The sequence below is a fragment of the Eremothecium sinecaudum genome, chromosome V, assembly GCF_001548555.1.
Source record: "Eremothecium sinecaudum strain ATCC 58844 chromosome V, complete sequence".
Taxonomy (NCBI): Eukaryota; Fungi; Ascomycota; class Saccharomycetes; order Saccharomycetales; family Saccharomycetaceae; genus Eremothecium; species Eremothecium sinecaudum.
This window is the reverse complement of record NC_030896.1, coordinates 735,026-752,997: the sequence shown is the minus strand read 5'-3', so window position 1 is coordinate 752,997 and position 17,972 is coordinate 735,026. Positions and strand designations below refer to the sequence as shown.

The window sequence follows — 17,972 nt, the reverse complement described above, 5'->3', positions numbered from 1 at the left end:
AAGGAAATCAGGTGTCACGTCGCTGATCTATTACTGGAGTACTTTTGTTCCCATAACAATAGTTTTCTGGTCAATGAATCCATCATCTTCAAAGATCGGTCGTAATCCTTGAAAATATCGTTTATCTTGGTCATAAAGGCATCATTCTCGACAAATTGAACCAAATGGTTCTTTCCCCTTTCATCTTGGCTAAACTCAACTTGCGTTCGAGATAAAAATTCAAGAATTGCATTTATTCTTCTTTGCATCTCTGATAAAGAGGTCCTTTGTGTTGGCAACCTTGGTTTAATAGGTTTGTTTATGCTAATGTCGGAATTTGCCGTGATCTCGCTTGTAGAACTATTTCCACGTGCTCCAGGAGGAGATGCGTCCCCAGTTGCACTAGAAGAATTTCTAGTGCCACCCCTTCTTGACTTCTTCCGTGATCCATCGTCTTCCGAGGATGAGTTTGAATTGGCAGACTTGCCTCTGGTACGTTTTCTAGTTGTGGAAGAAGGTGCGGGTGAAGGTGATTGCTTATTAGTGGCAGAGTCTTCTACTGTTGACCCCTTATTTGACTCTTGTTTTGAAGTTGGTGGCATAGCGGCCGTCCCTACGGACGTAGTGGAAGTTGCGGTTGGTGGTGAACTGTCACTACCTGACAGTCCCTTATCCGAAAGTTCGTTTTCATCGTCCACTCTCAATGACTCCTCAGGTTGTGATGTACGCCTACTCTCTTGGATAGCCTTTTCCAGCATTAATTGGTATTGTTTCTCCTCCCTTGCACTTAGGGTAGCGCGCTTCCTATTTAAAAGTCTCTTTTCCTCCTCTTCGTTGCCGTTTGGAGAGCTTACGTTATTATGTGAATTCTCCTCAAGAGAAGCTGTACTTCTTTCGCTCTTGGCGCTATCCCTGGTCCTTAAGTTTTTATCGTCCTCTTCTTCAGACTTTCTTTCGTGCTTGACAAATACCTCATCTTCAGGATCCATCATTGGCTGTTCAGTAGAACGCTCGGAACTTCGCTTCGCACGCCTATTTTGCCTCCTGCGCTGATTTACTGGTTTATAGTACGAACGCTTCTGATTAGACTCGTTTTTATATACTGAATGTAGTTCTGGTTTGCATTGTTCACACCAGTATTTGTCTGGAGTGTTGTCTCCTTCGCCTATGCCCACGCAGTATCCATGTTGCCACACTGCACACTCCTCGCATTGAATATAAAGCCCGGATACATCAGGAGGATCCATATCACCGCATATGCACCGAGTCTCGCCTTCGTCGTCCTCCCATTCTTCCAGAAGTTCTTCATCCCCTTCCTCATCCTCTTCCTCATTAGCTTGCGAGGACTCAATTACCCCCATTTGACTTCTACTATGCTTTCGAGGTCGCTCTATAGTATTCGTGCCGTTTTCATCCCGTACTCCTAGCATAGTTATGAGTAGCAAATGAACTAGAAGCTCAATGGTCTTTTTATATCTCCTAGATATTGCTGATAACTGGCGTTGTATGAAGAGGGTTTCCACTGTATTTTTTCGCTATAGCGAGATGAGTAGCAAGAGAACAACCAAACAAAACTACAATATACAAACAATTCGCTGTGGTAAAGCACTACAAGTAAGAGAACGGTCCCAGTACCACTGTCAACTCTTCTGGTAGGATCAACTCCTCTGTGCAACTCGGATTGTATGTCACGTGATCTATGTCATATGAATGGAAACTCTGTTATCGTTAATAATGATTGATCTGCTTTCGCACCGGGCAGGCATGGTCTCGACTCGGACTTCCGACCAACTCATTGAATACGCTAGGTACCTTAAATGCCTTTACAGGGTTTCAAAAATGACGTGCTGATTATTCCGTCGCTACGGAAAGCCTCCGAATTATTGCAAGGGTCCCAGTTATGATGGTTGCTGCTTTGGAATACCATTTTCAACTGAAATAAAAACAGCGTCACCGCTAAAACAAATAAGCCGCATAGTAAAAAAAATGCCAGGGTGACGTAAGGAGATATTGTCGTAATAACGACAGCAAAGTTAGTAATGGTTTTACAAGAGGCTGCCAAGCCTTGCTTAGTATGAAATCGTATTCTTGGTTACCCGACTTTAAGCTCATGTTTGGTCGTTTGACATGATGTAACCATTTTTGAAATATCCCAACGAGAAATCGTCAGCCACACTAATTCGAGTTGAGCAATTTATGACAGTATTTTTCTTTATTAATCAGAGACATTTAATTTATACTTTGCAATCACGAACCAATTCAAATTTTATTTTTATTTAATAAAAAACACTTAACACCGCTTACAAGGTTAGGTGAAGGTGATTCATTTTAAGACTGGTTTAAAGCCACTTGTTTAACTAAAGGAAAATTTCAACTCTAGTCACTTTTTAAAGAAAAAAGAGGAGTGTTTTTCGCAAGTCTTAGGAAATTAAAAGAGCAAACGGTTTCACTAGTGGGTTTTTGTATTTGACCAGAATCGATCGATACCGGACAATAGACATAAGGATATCCGTCGTTTGCATTTAGTAAGGGATAGGGAAATCTTTGACGTTTATGTAAATAAAATCCTAAAAAACGCAGACAGTATTGAGAAAGAATTCTATACGAAGTGTTTTGATTGTTCAGGGTTGGTATTAGGAGAATAATGGGAAACAGCCCGTCTAAGAACTGCCATTATGCCATTCAGAGTACGAACAAACAATCGCAAAATTCCGGGCAACAGCAGTTGCAAGTAAGCGAGGAATCGTCTAATGAACCTAATGACCCCGATGATAGTAGGTTTCTACCTACTTCTAATGTAAAGAATATTTCAATTTCCAAGCCTAGGAATAATGTTTCTATAGTTAATGGTTTTACTAAAGGTAGTAATAGTACTACCCATGAACAGCTCCGTAGGAGTCCTTATCATGATTGGAAGATTGACATGCACATGGCAAAAGCGTTACAAAATTCATCTAGTGTGACTGACTCGTCAACATCCACATCCCTGTCGTCTAATTCAAGCTCAGGTTCAACAACCATCTCTATTTCCTCTTCCAACATTTCTCTGAAACAAACGAACAGTGCAATGTCGTCAAATTCCTTTTCGGAACCCAAAAGTCTTTTGACTTTGAGGAATGGGGCTATGCCCCTAAGAGACCCTTCTCCTTCCTCAATGGTTACTGATGTAGGTGCTGGTGGACTCCCGCCGATTCAGGAAGGTGCAGAGCACTACAACGGTAATGGAGGCAATCAATGCGCGACCTCTCCCGTTTCCCCACCCTTTAAGAGGAGTATTTCGAACCCCCGTGATGCGGATGCACCTGTTCTCCGGAAGAACTCTCATGACCCCTACAACACTGAAACGCTAAATATTGACGATGCTATAGAGCGCTTGTTACACATCGGAGAGACAAGGACATACCATTCACGCGACCTTCCATTTCGTTCATGGGAGGTCCAGCTGATATGTGCGACAGCTAGGGAAATTTTTATGAGCCAGCCTTCTCTTTTAAGACTTCAGGCTCCTATTAAGATTGTAGGTGATGTGCATGGCCAATTCACCGACCTATTGCGTATATTAAAGTTATCAGGTATTCCCCATGAAACGAATTATCTTTTTCTTGGTGACTATGTGGATCGTGGTAAACAATCGTTAGAAACTATTTTGTTATTATTATGTTACAAGATCAAATATCCAGACAGATTCTTTATGCTTCGTGGGAACCATGAATCCGCCAATGTCACAAAGATGTATGGTTTTTATGATGAATGCAAGCGGCGTATGTCTAGCAAGACTTGGAAACAGTTCGTCGATGTCTTCAATACTCTTCCGTTTGCTGCTATAGTGCAAGACAAAATTTTCTGTGTTCATGGCGGGTTCTCCCCCCAGTTGACAAGTATGAAGCAGATCGAGAAGATTGCAAGACCAACTGATATCCCGGAGGAAGGATTGCTGACAGACTTGTTATGGTCAGATCCAGATCCTAATATTTCCGACTGGTCACTTAATGACCGTGGTGTCTCTTACACGTTTGCCAAGCGTAACGTGAACGAGTTTTGCTCAAATTTTAAATTTGACTTAATTGTAAGAGGACATATGGTTGTAGAAGATGGGTACGAGTTTTTTGCTAAGAAGAAGTTTGTCACAGTGTTCAGTGCCCCCAATTACTGTGGACAGTTCCAAAACTGGGGTGCTGTGATGAGTGTTGCTACCGGAATGATGTGTAGTTTTGAATTACTTAAACCGCATATTATGAGAGGATTAAAAGAATAAAGATTTGTTTAATCTAAGCAACCACTAGCTGTATTACTTTCTGGAGGCGCCTCCTTGGTTTCGCGTTCTTCTCATATATACCTTAAACTTGCTCTTTTCATAAATTATAAATATGTTGTTTTATTATAATTCGTTATGTGACCAAGAATGATAGCATTGATGTCTTAAAATTGTTTGCTCTACTAAAGCTGCGTAAATCGTAATACCTTAAATGTTATTCCCTCATAGGTGGCGTTTGCATGTCAATTATGATTGTTGGGAACCTTTATCTATGGTATAGGGGCTATATCCATGTGATACGCTTTTGAACATGTTACCCTTAGCTACAAACTATGTTAAAAATAATTTCTGATCACGCCAAGTCTTACTTTGTCAGACGTACAGTGCCAACATTCTAATTGCTGAGATCTAGGGAGATAAAAATAAAATAAACCTCCGATACCGGGAGTCGAACCCGGGTCTCCACGGTGAGAGCGTGATGTGATAGCCGTTACACTATATCGGATATTTGGTGATTAGTACTAACATTGTTTCAATGTCATAGCATTGAAACACATAGTTACTGACCCTATAGACTTGTTTTATATGTTAAGCTACTGGATGCAATAATACTTCTAAAACCGCTAATTGGAATAAGTGGGTCAATTCTTCGTATTTACCACATTGTCCCCGTACTTATGGCTAGCTACCGATTTAGCGCTGCGATTTGGAGGTAAGAGATATAGATGAGTTTATTAGTAGTAATGGTTGGCTGAAAATAAATTTAATATATCGACATTACTTTCTTGTAATCATAATCGGTGACCCTGAAGCAAGGAATTTTAGTGGTAGAGTCTTTTGGTAGAGTCTTTTGGTAGAGTAACTGGAACTTATTCTTCACGTGATGTAAAATGGTAGGTCCGCAATTCAGAGGCGACACACAAAAACTCTTGGAAGTCAGATTCAATCTATCACAACTACAATAACCTCATCAGCGCAAAGCACTGATACACATACACACACACACACAAACATATATATACACACATAGCAACAGGATATGTCACTAGCGGAATTTGATGAACTAAAATGGGACCATTCGTGTGATCGTTTAGATGTCCCTTCTAATTACTTGAAGCGAAAAGCAAGAAAAACTCCTACAGGACTAGAGGAACTTCGTAAATCGATGGTCTCTGCCACAATTTATGTGGGTAATCTCTCGTTTTACACATCTGAGGAACAACTTTACGAATTATTTAGCAAATGTGGGACCATTGAGAAGATAATTATGGGTTTAGATCGTTTCAAGTTCACTCCTTGTGGATTTTGTTTTATAATCTACCAGACACCGGATGAGGCGCTGGCCGCGCTGAAGTACCTTTCAAAAACTAAGTTAGACGATAGAGAAATTACAATCGATCTAGATCCCGGCTTCGAAGAAGGCAGACAATTTGGGAGAGGTAAGAACGGAGGTCAAGTCAGCGATGAACTTCGGTTTGAATACGATGCATCGAGAGGTGGGTTCTACGTCCCTCTTGAGAACAGGATTGGTGCCGTCAATAACTTTGGTGCTAGGCGTATCAGGGAACCCAATAAACATCATCACTATCACCATCACGGTCATCATCAGCATCATCCTCACCACCAGCAACAGCCTCTATCGGAAAAGATAAACCCAATGGAAGTGGAAGAGGAGCTAGATAGTTATATACCTGGTCAATGAACCACAGCCGTCCTTCTCGAATAGCTACTAAGTAACATAATAAAGAAAAATGTTTAAGCATGCCTATCTCATTTGTTAAAAAATTGTTAGTAACTCTTAAAATACATCTTTGCAAATTTAAACCCAGTACAAAAAAAATTTTTATTAATCCCCGGTGGTATCCACAGAATTTCAAACATTTGTACCAGACAAGCTCTTCAATTCCTCTAATCTATCAATCAACTTTTTTCGCTTTGTCAATGGACCTACACGTAACTGTCTATCAAACTCGAGATCTGAACTTTGTTCATCTCGGTTACCTGACTCATTCCGACTGTAGTTCTTTGAAAGCTCGTAGTAATTTTGAAATATCTTTCTTCTACGGACATTAATAAACCAATTTGATAACTGTACTGGGTTCAGTCCTGTCTGTTTTAGCAGCTGTTTTTTTTCCTGGGGAGAAGGATAAGGATTTTCATAATGATCCCGTAACCAATCGTTCAAGATGTCAACGATATTTTTAGGCAGATTTGAGCGCCTATTCTGTTTTTTCTTTTCTGATGCTGAATTTTTATGTCTTGGGGTTGCGGTGTCTACGACGCCTGTCGCCATTTTCGTAATAGCCGCCGGTCTTGGGCAGACTTGCGTATTCTCTATAGATGGCATCGCATAAACGCATGAGCCCAACCTCCGCGGCAAAATAGGTGAGTGTAGCCTGGTAATATCGCGGCCATGAGCATAAGCATTTCCAAATATTTGACTGTATGTACTCTGCTCTGTATCTACCACATCTAAAATATGATGTATTGATGGCAATCTTACTGGCGTCTTACTATCGGGCATATTAGACGTAACAAAAAACTTAAAGCAGGAACACCAACCAACTTTGAAATAATAATAGCAATATAGTAATAAAATAATAAACAAATAATAAAAATAGTAACAATTCTAATAATACACCGTAGCCCCTAAGGGTAGTTGAAACTCACTCGCTAACACCTTTTTATCCCCGCATAGATCTTACCATATATATGCAGTAGTATATATATAACGTATAATATATATTAAATTTTACAACCTAAAAAATTTATCGATAATAAACATATATATATATTACATTCTATATGTATATGTACCGAACTCATAAGCTATAGTAACTGATCTGGTCGCCATACCCACGTCCAGGATTCAGTAAACCTATGATCATAATAGGTAAATGCCTTGCTCAAAGGCGCTACTGTGTCTGTTATATCACGCAATTTTTCCTGTAAGATGAATGCCGTCCAGTTTTTCTGAAACAGCAATGGATGTTACAAATACACGTATAAAAAATGGCGTTCATAGTAACCTGGGATTTATTAAGGTTTGGTTACGTATCAGGCATACGTGAAGCCTAATTTAACTACGCTGATCATATACCCTCCTCCGCCCAGGAACAAACCGGGGGTTCTTAAAGCCGATAAGATCTCGGACACCGGGAACGATACCGCTTTTGTAATGTGGTAAATTACCACCATGGTTGAAATTAGCACATTGACGTTAAAATAAAGGATCCCTTAATGGAATCACAATAGTCTTCGACGTTGTACAAAAAGAGTATATTGGCGGCTCGATCGAGAAATAGACTTCGATAAAAAGAGTGCAAGTATGGCGGCTATTCATCGCCCAAGGAAAGGGCAACAAACAAAGCAAACCAGCGAAGGATGAGCTTGACTAAAAGTCTTTTTGGAATCGGTGCGACTGAAGTACATAGTAAGGTAGTACAGCTTAAGAATCTTAAATGTCATGGAACGCTTATGCGACATAAGAGCCCCGAGACTCCCGTGTTTCTATTTAACAGTTTTAATTTAGAAAGTAATCCTCTCGTTGACGTCCATGAATCTGATAGTCTTAAAATCCAGTTAGTGCTCGCGCAGGACACATGCTACTTACCTGGAATGTTTTCTATCCAAGAATCTTGCGCAGCAACTACATCAACGGTTGGCCGTTCCGCGCTGGACCAGGAGATGCTTTTACAGTCAAGATCTGTATTCACTGGGGCAGTTATTATAACAGTTAAGGGATGTTCAGGAGTGCTGTTTCAAGATTTAAAGGTGCAATTAAGCGGATACTCGTCTGAGTTTGTATGTTTGACGCAATTTGGGGAGCGGGTAGTGCGTCTGTTGAAGGAGGTTACTGAAGAGCAAAGCGCTGCGATGATGCCTATGATAAGGGACACGATACATTTTGAGACAAAACTTACGTTACTCTCGCCTGGTACCTACACCTATCCATTCAACTTTGTGCTTGACCCATATAATTTTCACGCATCGATTGGAACACACCTTGGGTCAACCCAGTATCGCGTTGAATTTTCATCTACAGTTATGAAACAGAAAGGCCATTACGAGACTATATTTCTATCGAAAGCAGTTACTGTCAAGAAAACACTTCCGCCAGGGAACCTTTTAAAGTACGACTGTGTGGAGAGTCGGGGAACATGGAGGAATGGGTTGCTAGACTACGAAATCTACTTGTCGACCAAGTTAATAGAATTCGACCAACCATTCCAGTTTCACTTGAATTTACTCAAGAGCGATGTGCGGAAACTATCTATAAACCACGTAGAGGTTATCTTAGAGCAGAACATACTCATCCCCTGCGTGAAAAAAAGGGACCTTAACCTGGAGGTGCCTAAATCAAAATCCTATATGGTAACAAACATGTTCCTATTAGACAAAAGGCATGTAGGAAACGGTGGCACAATGCAGCATTTATTACAGTTTTCAGAGCTCGTTGTGTCGTCCACCAAACAAAGTATAGTCATGAGCAAGTCACTATATCCATATTACTGTGAAGTTAACGACAGTCTTGGCAGCGAACGTTGCAAGTTAAAAATTACGCACGTTCTCAAGGCCCAGATAAGCTTAAAACTCATGGAGCCCGGCTCCAAGTCTATAAACATGCTGATTTGTTTAAAACTTCCTGTGATTCTTGTTGACCAAGACATGAGTAGCAGTCTACACTTGCCTCCATACGAAGAATGCAACTCTGAAATATATGAAGGAAATGATGCCTTTTTAACGAAAACCTCGACAAGTCTCTCAGCGGCAACCACTAATAATGACCCAGAATCACCTCCTTCTTATAATGAAATCTTCGATGCATATAGTTCTGCAACGAGTTCTACAGCTAGTTATTAATTCTCTGTCCAGGTCAGCTTTTATATGACAGCGCTAACGCCCAGTGCCTCTTTCCATTGATACCACTATGTTAATAAATTCATCAAAGAGACACAAATAAAGCTAAAGCGGCCAGTCATCATCTCAAAAGCGCTAATTTAACACGAGCAGTCTAACAACTGTAATATTTTCGCATGGAATGTGGATGTGCATGTACACAGTAACAAAGCCCAGGGGGTTTAAAACATAGAAAATGCCCTTTGCTGATGTAATGTGACGCCAAACGAGAGGAAATGTTTCCGTCATATTTCTAAAAAATAGCCGTCTCAACGATGTTATTTTTTGCTACAAGTTTGACCGAGAACTTTTGCACCGACATAAAGCATACATACTTATATTTTTAAACTTCAGTAAGCAGTAACAACTCGCGTGAAATGTCTGACAATTAACTTGCATATAAATGAACTTAATTAAGGTTCTCTAGTGTATAATGCATCTTGGTAAAGTTTGCTGTCGGTGCTAAGCGCAGCTAACCACTTACTTGTTCTACGGCTTTTCTCTACGGCTTTTGGCTCTCGAGGCAATCAGGGTTTTTTTTTTTTCTACAAAGCAACTGAGTCATCAAAACGTGTAAAAGTTAGTTGGCTTCATCGGCATAATAGTAATATAGCAAAGCGGCTTTCATTTCGACGTATGATTCATTTATAAAAGCTGATGTTAAAATTAACAACATAAAGGTTAAAAACGACGGATTTCGAGCACCAAATTTATTATTTTTCACATATCGTAGCTAAATAACACGCACACTCAAAAAATGGTAATGACATCCTCCCCCATGTTCACGTGTGAATCTAGCGAATCTGAAGACGTAAGAATTTTGGGATATGACCCATTAGTTTCGCCGGCATTATTACAGTCGCAGATACCTGCTAGCAAAGACTGTCTAGACACTGCCAAGAGAGGAAGATGGGAAGCTATTAAAATCATTACAGGCCAAGATGACAGAGTACTAGTCGTCGTTGGTCCATGCTCTATTCATGATCTAGACGCTGCTCAGGATTATGCCAAGCGTTTAAAAAAGTTATCTGATGAGTTGGAAAAAGATCTTTTCATTATCATGCGTGCTTATTTGGAAAAGCCAAGAACAACTGTTGGGTGGAAAGGTTTGATCAATGATCCAGATGTCAACAACACATTTAACATTAACAAAGGTATCCAGGTTGCAAGACAATTATTCACCAACTTGACGTCTGCAGGTGTTCCTATTGGTTCGGAGATGTTAGATACTATTTCTCCTCAATACCTCTCCGACCTATTGTCTTTTGGTGCAATCGGTGCAAGAACTACGGAATCCCAGTTGCACAGAGAGTTGGCTTCTGGCCTATCATTCCCTATAGGTTTCAAGAACGGAACTGACGGTAGTTTGGATGTTGCACTAGATGCTGTTAAGGCTGCTTCGCACTCGCATCATTTCATGGGTGTCACTAAACATGGTGTTGCTGCTATTACAACCACAAAAGGTAACGAGCACTGTTTTGTCATTTTGAGAGGTGGTAAGTCTGGCACCAATTATGATCCAAAATCGGTAGCTGAAGCGAAGGCTAAGTTGCCTCCAAATGGTGTCTTGATGATTGACTACTCACATGGAAATTCTAACAAGGATTTCAGAAACCAACCAAAGGTCAATGACGTTGTTGCTGAGCAAATAGCAAATGGAGAAGACAAAATCGTTGGAGTCATGATTGAATCAAACATTAATGAAGGCAAACAGGATATCCCAACCGAAGGTAAACCCGCCTTGCGGTACGGTGTTTCTATAACTGACGGATGTATCTCCTGGGAAACTACCGAAGAAGTACTTCGTAAGTTGGCTGCTGCTGTCAGAAAGAGAAGAGCTTTCAAGGAGAAAAAGGCTTAAACTCGCTGTTGCGTTTTTAAGAACTTGAGGATGTTAAGATCAATTAAGGCATTACAATCCACTAGGAATTTGTTAGCTTCGGGAACAATTTTTTTATGTCTTCAAGCTTTGGTAAAATATTCCTTTCAACTATTTACGGTTCATAATCATCAACTTGTAATCTCATCTAAAGTACATCATCCATTTTATAAGACGTCCTATCGTTTAGGGAAAATAAGATAATGTATATAATATCAGTAAGACTATATACACTACGCACTTAAAACATTGGGCAGCTTTGTAGCTGGTGCTAGATAGTATAGTAATGACTGATACTTTTTTCTTGCATTCCGAGCCGAAATGCCCTTTTATCTACTAGAAGTTGATTTTTGCATAGAAATTTACAGCTGCTTGTTTGTTTTAATTACGAAGTAAAATATTGAAAGTCAAATGAGTCACTTTGTTATTTGATGTTTTATAAAGGACTTTTTGAAATTTAATGGAGCAATAGATAGTATAGTTCTAATGGCAAGAGTGAAATATGTCTAAAGTGCACGTTATCGACCTGGATAGTGGCAATTTACAATCAATTAGGAATGTTGTTGAGTATCTTGGGTACGAAGTGTACATTGTAAAGAGGTGGGATGATCCGGAGCTGAAGTTGGCGAACAGGCTACTACTGCCTGGTGTTGGTAATTTTGGTCATTTTCTCCATAACATGAGAAATAGTGGATTTGAGGAGCCAATTAGAGCATATATTCGGTCCGGTAAGCCTATAATGGGTATTTGCGTTGGCTTGCAGGCTTTTTTTAAATCTTCAGAGGAAGCACCAGGCGTAGATGGGCTGGGATTGTTTGATATGAGCCTCACTAGGTTTGATGATACATCAAAGCCAGTTCCAGAAATAGGCTGGAATACAATCAAATTGACTCCTCAGTCATTTTTTGGCTTAGATCCTTCCCAATCTTACTATTTTGACCACTCATATGCTGCAATTGTGGCACCAGAACATGATAAAGAACGTGAGTTACAGTGCAAGGGCTGGCAGTTTGCAACCACCAAGTATGGGGATGAAAGGTTCATCGCCGCGATTATGAAAGATAATGTTTTCGCAACGCAGTTTCACCCAGAGAAGTCCGGTAAAGCAGGGTTGCGTGTCATTGAGCTGTTTATTAAACAGGAACATCCTCTCCCGAAAGTCCTGGAGCCACATCAAACGAATTTTTCTAGTGACTATTCAAATTATGGATTAACTCGTAGAGTAATTGCCTGTCTAGATGTCCGGACGGATGATAACGGCGAATTAGTTGTAACAAAAGGTCACCAGTACGATGTGCGCGAAGGCTCAGATGTTGGAACCAAAGGTAAAGTAAGAAATCTTGGCCATCCTGCAGCCTTGGCTCAAGCCTACTATGATCAGGGAGCGGATGCGATAACATTTATGAATATTACCAGCTTCAGACATTCACCTTTAGAGGATACAGGGATGATCGATGTACTTAAGTCGGCTGCTCGGACTGTTTTTGTTCCCCTAGTAGTTGGTGGAGGCATTAAGGATACCTTAGATAAAGAAACTGGTGAAATGATCCCTGCGTTGAAGATTGCTAGTAAATATTTCATGTCAGGTGCCGATAAGGTGTCTATTGCATCTGACGCCGTGAAAGCCTCCCAAAGGTACTACGAATTGGGAGGACTAACAGATGGGAAATCATCAATTGAAATGATTTCAAAGGCTTATGGTTCACAAGCTGTTGTTGTTTCTATTGATCCAAAGAGAGTTTACGTCAACGAACCACAGGACACTGTTAATAAAACTATTAAAACCAAATATCCAAATGAACAAGGTCAAGATTGGTGTTGGTACATGTGTACCATTGATGGTGGAAGGAAATCAACCAACATTGGGGTATGGGAAGTGCTTAAGGCTTGCGAGGCTCTAGGTGCAGGCGAGATCCTGTTAAATTGCATGGACAAAGACGGGACAAACTCTGGTTACGACATTGAGTTATTAAAGCTTGCAAAAGAAGCTGTCAAGATTCCAATCATCGCTTCTAGTGGTGCCGGCAAGCCCGATCACTTCAGAGAAGCATTCATAGAAACCACTGTTGATGCCTGCCTTGCTGCGGGTATGTTCCATAACGGGTCATACACGGTACGAGATGTTAAAGATCATTTATCCTTAAACGGTCTGAAGGTTAGAGTCGAACAATAGTACGATAAATAGTTTAAGGTAAAATTAGTTAAATAATGCAGAAAATTGCTTCAAGATATATTATGTTATGGCATTCCAAGTGGCCGTTTTTTCATACTACAAAAGTCCAAAAATAAGATTAACGGGCAAAAAGTGCATTCAACCCATAAATGCATTAATTCAATTCGGTTCAATCATCGTCCATTTCGTCGGCCCTTTTTTCCGCATCTTCATCGCTTAATTTAACGCCAGCGGACATGGAAAATTGGCCGCCACAGCATATAAAACGTATATCATGGTCCTGGGTTGCAGTGTTCTTGATTCTCGTAGGAACTTCAACGTCATCCCCAGAGGGCCCAAGGCCAACTGCATATGTTTCACCAAATCCCCATGAATAAACAATACCGTTTATTGCGATTGCTAACGAATGATGAGAACCTGCAGCGATTGCACGGAATTTTGGAACATCTTTTAATTTTGTTGGTACAGGAATAGCACGAGGTTTACCATGCGCATCTCTATAGGTATCTTCAGGTAGATTATCTTTCCCAATACCAACTTCAAACATGTCTAGTCTACCGAATGCATACAAATCACCGTCCTTGGTTAGTACTAACGAATGATGTTCACCTGCACATACCGAACTGATCTGTACTTTGTTTGGGAGGTTAACCTCTGTTGGTATGGCTACTACACCTCCGTCTTCGATTTGAGAAGAAACACCACACTGACCAAATTGATTTAAGCCCCATGCGAAAAGTTTACCATCTTCAGTAAGCGCAAAAGAGTGGTTTTCACCGGAAGCTATATATTTTACTCCATCTAATCCAAATGGTCTTGGTTCTAACGTTTTTAGCCTCGAGCGCTCCATAATTTTCCTACCCAATTGATTCTGCTGGCCGTTTCCCCAAGCAAATACAACTCCTTTTTCGTCCAAAAACAAAACATGGTCTTTACCGGCTGCAATTTGGACAATCTTGGCCGTTGAAAATGTTGGTAGTTTCCAAGGTTTATCTTGTAGCTTAATGGTATCTTTATAAAATCCTAGGACCCCCTCATTACAACGGAAAGTACCCCACGCGTATACGTCCCCATTTTCAAACAACACGCAGGACATATTGTCAGTTGCTGCCAACTGCCTTACATGAATTTTATCCAATGGCAGTAACTTCCTAGGCAACTTCATTGGCGTAGATTCCAATTCATTCAAATCACCATCTTCGTCATCGCTGCTGTCATTGCCATCCATATCCTTCAATTGTTCTTTCGCGCCGCTAGTATCTCTACCAAGCGCACCAGAATCATTTGTACCCCAAGACCAAATATTGTTGTCCTTGTCTAGCGCCAAGGAGTGCATCCCCCCTGCAGTAATTGAAACTATTCTTACTTCATCGCGAGCCAAATACGGATTTAATCTGGGCCTTTTGACTTCTTTATTCTTGGCCAATGGACCTAAACCAAGTTCACACATAGACCCGGTACCCCAAGTAAACACATCTAAAGGTTTCTCCGAAATATAAAGATCTTTATAATCATCCTGGCTATTAATTAGTCGATAATGTTTATTCAAAGTTGAGACCAGATGTCTTTGTTTCTTTTTAACAGACCCTCCACCTGAGGAAGCAGCTCTTTTAGCCATCGTAAATTGAGTAGAAAGTGGTACCTGAGTTTAAATCGAGCTTTATTGATAGCTTTCTAATGAATACCTTTGTGATAGTAAGGTGTTTTTTGTATAGTAATTCAACTGCTCAGTTTTTCTCAAATATGAAGATCAAGAGATGCCCTTGCAGATTGTAAACAGCTTGATGTACAAAAGAGCTATATGAAAGCTGAGTTTACAGAAACAGTACAACCAACGCTGCGAATATTCAGATCATTAAACCAGCTGCAACTTAGACCTTCAATATGAATGAACTTCGAAGAAAACAAACCCATACACCACAGAAAACTCTCTCATTTCTTTTCTTTGAGGTTGGAAAATTTTAGAAGGTGGTATGATGAGATGAGATGAGCGTTTAAGGTTTAATACTTATGCATAGAGGCTTTTATTGAAGGCTAATATTGTTGCTAAACTATTATCAGCATCATGGGAAAAGCTAATGTTAATAGATCAATAAAACAGAGACACAATCCTTTATTGAGCGAGCTTGCGGCGCAACATGGTAATCTAAGAACCAAGTCCAAAGGCGATGGTAGCAAAGAGCAGTACGGTGAAGAAGGCGAAGATTATATTGATGCTCAGTCTTCTAGGAAAATTTTACAGTTAGCTCGTGAGCAACAGCATGAGATTGCGGAGGAAGAGAATACGGGGTCGAAGGAGCCTGTTAACAGGTTCCGTGCTAATGACTATGGATTACATAGTGATTCTGAAGATGAAGAAGTTACAGGTCAAAATATCTCAGACTTTGATATTGAAGAAGAAGAGGAGGAATTTGAGGAAGTGGTTGAAATAGACCAGGAAGATGCTGCTATGTTTGATCAGTATTTTAAAAAGTCCTCGGACTTTAATCCTATGAATGGTACATACATATTAGCAGACAAGATTATGGCTGCAATCAAGGAGAAGGAGCAAGAATTGATGGTGGATAAACAAGCTAAAGAAGAACGCCTAGCTCCTGCTGAAGGTGTAGCTCTGCCAGAAAAGGTCATCAGAGCATACACTACTGTTGGTATGATTCTAAAATCATGGACACATGGTAAGCTACCAAAGTTGTTTAAAATTATTCCTTCGTTGAAGAATTGGGAAGATGTCATTTATGTGACAAAACCTGATGAATGGTCTCCTCATGTGGTTTATGAAGCTACTAAGTTATTCGTATCTAACTTTTCATCCAAGGGTGCTCAGAGATTCATTAACATGATTTTACTTGAGAGATTCCGTGAGAACATAGAAACCTCTGAAGATCATTCTTTGAATTACCATATATACCGTGCTTTGAAGAAGTCACTTTACAAGCCTGCTGCTTTTTTCAAGGGTTTTCTGTTTCCACTGGTGGAGACTGGTTGTAACATTCGTGAGGCTACCATCGCCGGTAGTGTATTGACAAAGGTATCTGTCCCAGCGTTGCATTCATCAGCTGCATTAAGTTATTTACTAAGATTACCATTTTCACCTGCTACTACAGTATTTATTAAAATTTTACTGGAGAAGAAGTACGCATTGCCTTACCAGACTGTAGATGAATGCGTGTTTTACTTCATGAGATTTAGAATCTTAGACGATAACAGTAATAGTGAAGACAGCACTAGAGAGTTACCTTTAATTTGGCATAAGGCATTCTTGTCTTTCGCTCAGCGGTACAAAAACGATATTACAGAGGATCAAAGAGATTTCTTACTGGAAACTGTGCGTCAAAGGGGACATAGGGATATTGGCCCAGAGATTAGAAGAGAGTTGTTGGCAGGTCAAACCAGAGAATTCAGTAACCAAAACGACAAGAAGGAGGATTTAATGATCGATGTTCAGTGAACATTAGGGAAGCGCGAGTTTTGGTATTAGTTTTATTAGGATGTATAACTTTGCATTTAGATTATATACCCTGATGTTAACATATATACATCTTCAAAGAAGTTGCTCACTTACATTATAAACGATGAATTCCGTAAACACCTAAATGATCTTATCTATAATGTATTATCAGCAAATTACATTGTCGGGAAGATTCTTATTATCAAGTAAGTGGCTAGGAAACTTAGTAAAATGAAAAGTGCGCAACCCATATAAAAGAAAAATCCCACTCTTGTTCTATTATACTTCTTGAGTTTGGTGCCCAATGCGGATAAACTTTTTGATGTTGCTTGTAATCCAATCTCGGTTGCTTTTAAAACAGTAGAATCTTCCTGTAGGGCGCTTTGAAATGCGATAGCACCTTGCTTTAAACTACCCACTAGCTGTGTCATATCCGCAAGCAACTCTTGCTGCAGCTCGTCTTGTACCTGAATCTGTTTTTCTACTGATTCTTTATCAGAACTGGCTCCAGTACTTGTTGCATCTTGCTTCTTGCCCAACAAGCGCTTTCTCAACTGTTGTACTGAGTCGGATTCGACCTTCTCCTTACTGATTAGGTCTTCACTGTTGAATTTTTCAACAAGGTCCGCTGGAGAACTGTCGAAGTCAACGCTATAGCGTCTTGTTCTGGTGGATTCGTTATATTTTTGATAGGAGGCCAGGAGCTCTTTTTTACTCTGATGTAATCGGTATGTATTCTCTGTTTCAATGCCTACTAATGCTTCATTATATTCCGCTGTAGCTTTACCGCCATCAAGTAAATGGTCCGTTATCGCTTGCTCCCTTAGACATTTAATATTACTAGCAAGCTTAGTCGCTAGGATATATTGAAAAAAGACATCCTTTTCCCGGGAAGAGTCTTCAAACTGCTTTACTATTTGTTCTAGTAACTGTACAGGTTGTGTTGACATTGCTCTGCAATACTTGTAGTTTGTGTTTTTACTGAATTATCAAAAGAATCACTCGTTGAAAACATACCAAAGTCAGAACATTGCAACGTCTTCAAGATCATGTAGATATAGAAGATACTACTAAATATGTGGCAAAAACTCCCCTGATATGGTTAAGCAACTAATTAGTAGACGTATAAACCACTAATCCCTATATTCACTACCCTAACGTGAGGTATTTCACCTATAACTACTTAACAAAGCATAAATATTAAATAGAGGATTTCCGCCCGCCTACTATCAAACTACGAACTGTGGAAAAGACAGTTGTTGTTAGCGAAAGGGGCGTTTATGGGATGTCCCAAATATTGGCATCTTGAGCTAGCTCCGGTACACATGAATGCATCACT

General features: G+C 40.0%; 10 protein-coding genes and 2 non-coding genes across 12 annotated transcripts; 6 read left to right on the top strand and 6 right to left on the bottom strand.

Annotated features, from left to right (window-relative positions):
* Window positions 1-14: 14 nt before the first annotated feature.
* On the bottom strand, window positions 15-1,409 carry CTI6 (Cti6p; the record flags this gene model as incomplete). Its single annotated transcript, XM_018132832.1, has 1 exon — window positions 15-1,409. The coding sequence occupies one exon, from the start codon at window positions 1,407-1,409 to the stop codon at window positions 15-17; it is 1,395 nt and encodes a 464-aa protein (XP_017988321.1).
* A 1,214-nt stretch (window positions 1,410-2,623) lies between these two features.
* On the top strand, window positions 2,624-4,234 carry PPQ1 (protein-serine/threonine phosphatase; the record flags this gene model as incomplete). The annotated part of the gene is made up of 1 exon (XM_018132831.1): window positions 2,624-4,234. The coding sequence occupies one exon, from the start codon at window positions 2,624-2,626 to the stop codon at window positions 4,232-4,234; it is 1,611 nt and encodes a 536-aa protein (XP_017988320.1).
* Window positions 4,235-4,667: 433 nt separating this feature from the next.
* On the bottom strand, window positions 4,668-4,739 carry AW171_hschr53269. Its single transcript has one exon. It is a non-coding gene; the product is annotated as a tRNA-Glu (tRNA).
* Window positions 4,740-5,273: 534 nt separating this feature from the next.
* CBC2 (nuclear cap-binding protein subunit CBC2) lies at window positions 5,274-5,936 on the top strand (the record flags this gene model as incomplete). Its single annotated transcript, XM_018132830.1, has 1 exon — window positions 5,274-5,936. The coding sequence occupies one exon, from the start codon at window positions 5,274-5,276 to the stop codon at window positions 5,934-5,936; it is 663 nt and encodes a 220-aa protein (XP_017988319.1).
* A 171-nt stretch (window positions 5,937-6,107) lies between these two features.
* AW171_hschr53267 (homeobox domain-containing protein) lies at window positions 6,108-6,758 on the bottom strand (the record flags this gene model as incomplete). The annotated part of the gene is made up of 1 exon (XM_018132829.1): window positions 6,108-6,758. The coding sequence occupies one exon, from the start codon at window positions 6,756-6,758 to the stop codon at window positions 6,108-6,110; it is 651 nt and encodes a 216-aa protein (XP_017988318.1).
* An 860-nt stretch (window positions 6,759-7,618) lies between these two features.
* On the top strand, window positions 7,619-9,097 carry SPO23 (Spo23p; the record flags this gene model as incomplete). The annotated part of the gene is made up of 1 exon (XM_018132828.1): window positions 7,619-9,097. The coding sequence occupies one exon, from the start codon at window positions 7,619-7,621 to the stop codon at window positions 9,095-9,097; it is 1,479 nt and encodes a 492-aa protein (XP_017988317.1).
* A 793-nt stretch (window positions 9,098-9,890) lies between these two features.
* ARO4 (3-deoxy-7-phosphoheptulonate synthase ARO4) lies at window positions 9,891-10,994 on the top strand (the record flags this gene model as incomplete). Its single annotated transcript, XM_018132827.1, has 1 exon — window positions 9,891-10,994. The coding sequence occupies one exon, from the start codon at window positions 9,891-9,893 to the stop codon at window positions 10,992-10,994; it is 1,104 nt and encodes a 367-aa protein (XP_017988316.1).
* Window positions 10,995-11,514: 520 nt separating this feature from the next.
* HIS7 (imidazoleglycerol-phosphate synthase) lies at window positions 11,515-13,185 on the top strand (the record flags this gene model as incomplete). Its single annotated transcript, XM_018132826.1, has 1 exon — window positions 11,515-13,185. One exon carries the CDS (start codon window positions 11,515-11,517, stop codon window positions 13,183-13,185), a length of 1,671 nt encoding a protein of 556 aa, XP_017988315.1.
* Window positions 13,186-13,354: 169 nt separating this feature from the next.
* On the bottom strand, window positions 13,355-14,803 carry SRM1 (Ran guanyl-nucleotide exchange factor; the record flags this gene model as incomplete). The annotated part of the gene is made up of 1 exon (XM_018132825.1): window positions 13,355-14,803. The coding sequence occupies one exon, from the start codon at window positions 14,801-14,803 to the stop codon at window positions 13,355-13,357; it is 1,449 nt and encodes a 482-aa protein (XP_017988314.1).
* Window positions 14,804-15,250: 447 nt separating this feature from the next.
* On the top strand, window positions 15,251-16,633 carry ENP1 (snoRNA-binding rRNA-processing protein ENP1; the record flags this gene model as incomplete). The annotated part of the gene is made up of 1 exon (XM_018132824.1): window positions 15,251-16,633. The coding sequence occupies one exon, from the start codon at window positions 15,251-15,253 to the stop codon at window positions 16,631-16,633; it is 1,383 nt and encodes a 460-aa protein (XP_017988313.1).
* A 176-nt stretch (window positions 16,634-16,809) lies between these two features.
* Window positions 16,810-17,583, bottom strand: USE1 (SNAP receptor USE1; the record flags this gene model as incomplete). Its single annotated transcript, XM_018132823.1, has 1 exon — window positions 16,810-17,583. The coding sequence occupies one exon, from the start codon at window positions 17,581-17,583 to the stop codon at window positions 16,810-16,812; it is 774 nt and encodes a 257-aa protein (XP_017988312.1).
* A 261-nt stretch (window positions 17,584-17,844) lies between these two features.
* On the bottom strand, window positions 17,845-17,937 carry AW171_hschr53260. Its single transcript, XR_001930114.1, has one exon. It is a non-coding gene; the product is annotated as an HERSNR82 (small nuclear RNA).
* Between the last annotated feature and the right edge of the window lie 35 nt (window positions 17,938-17,972).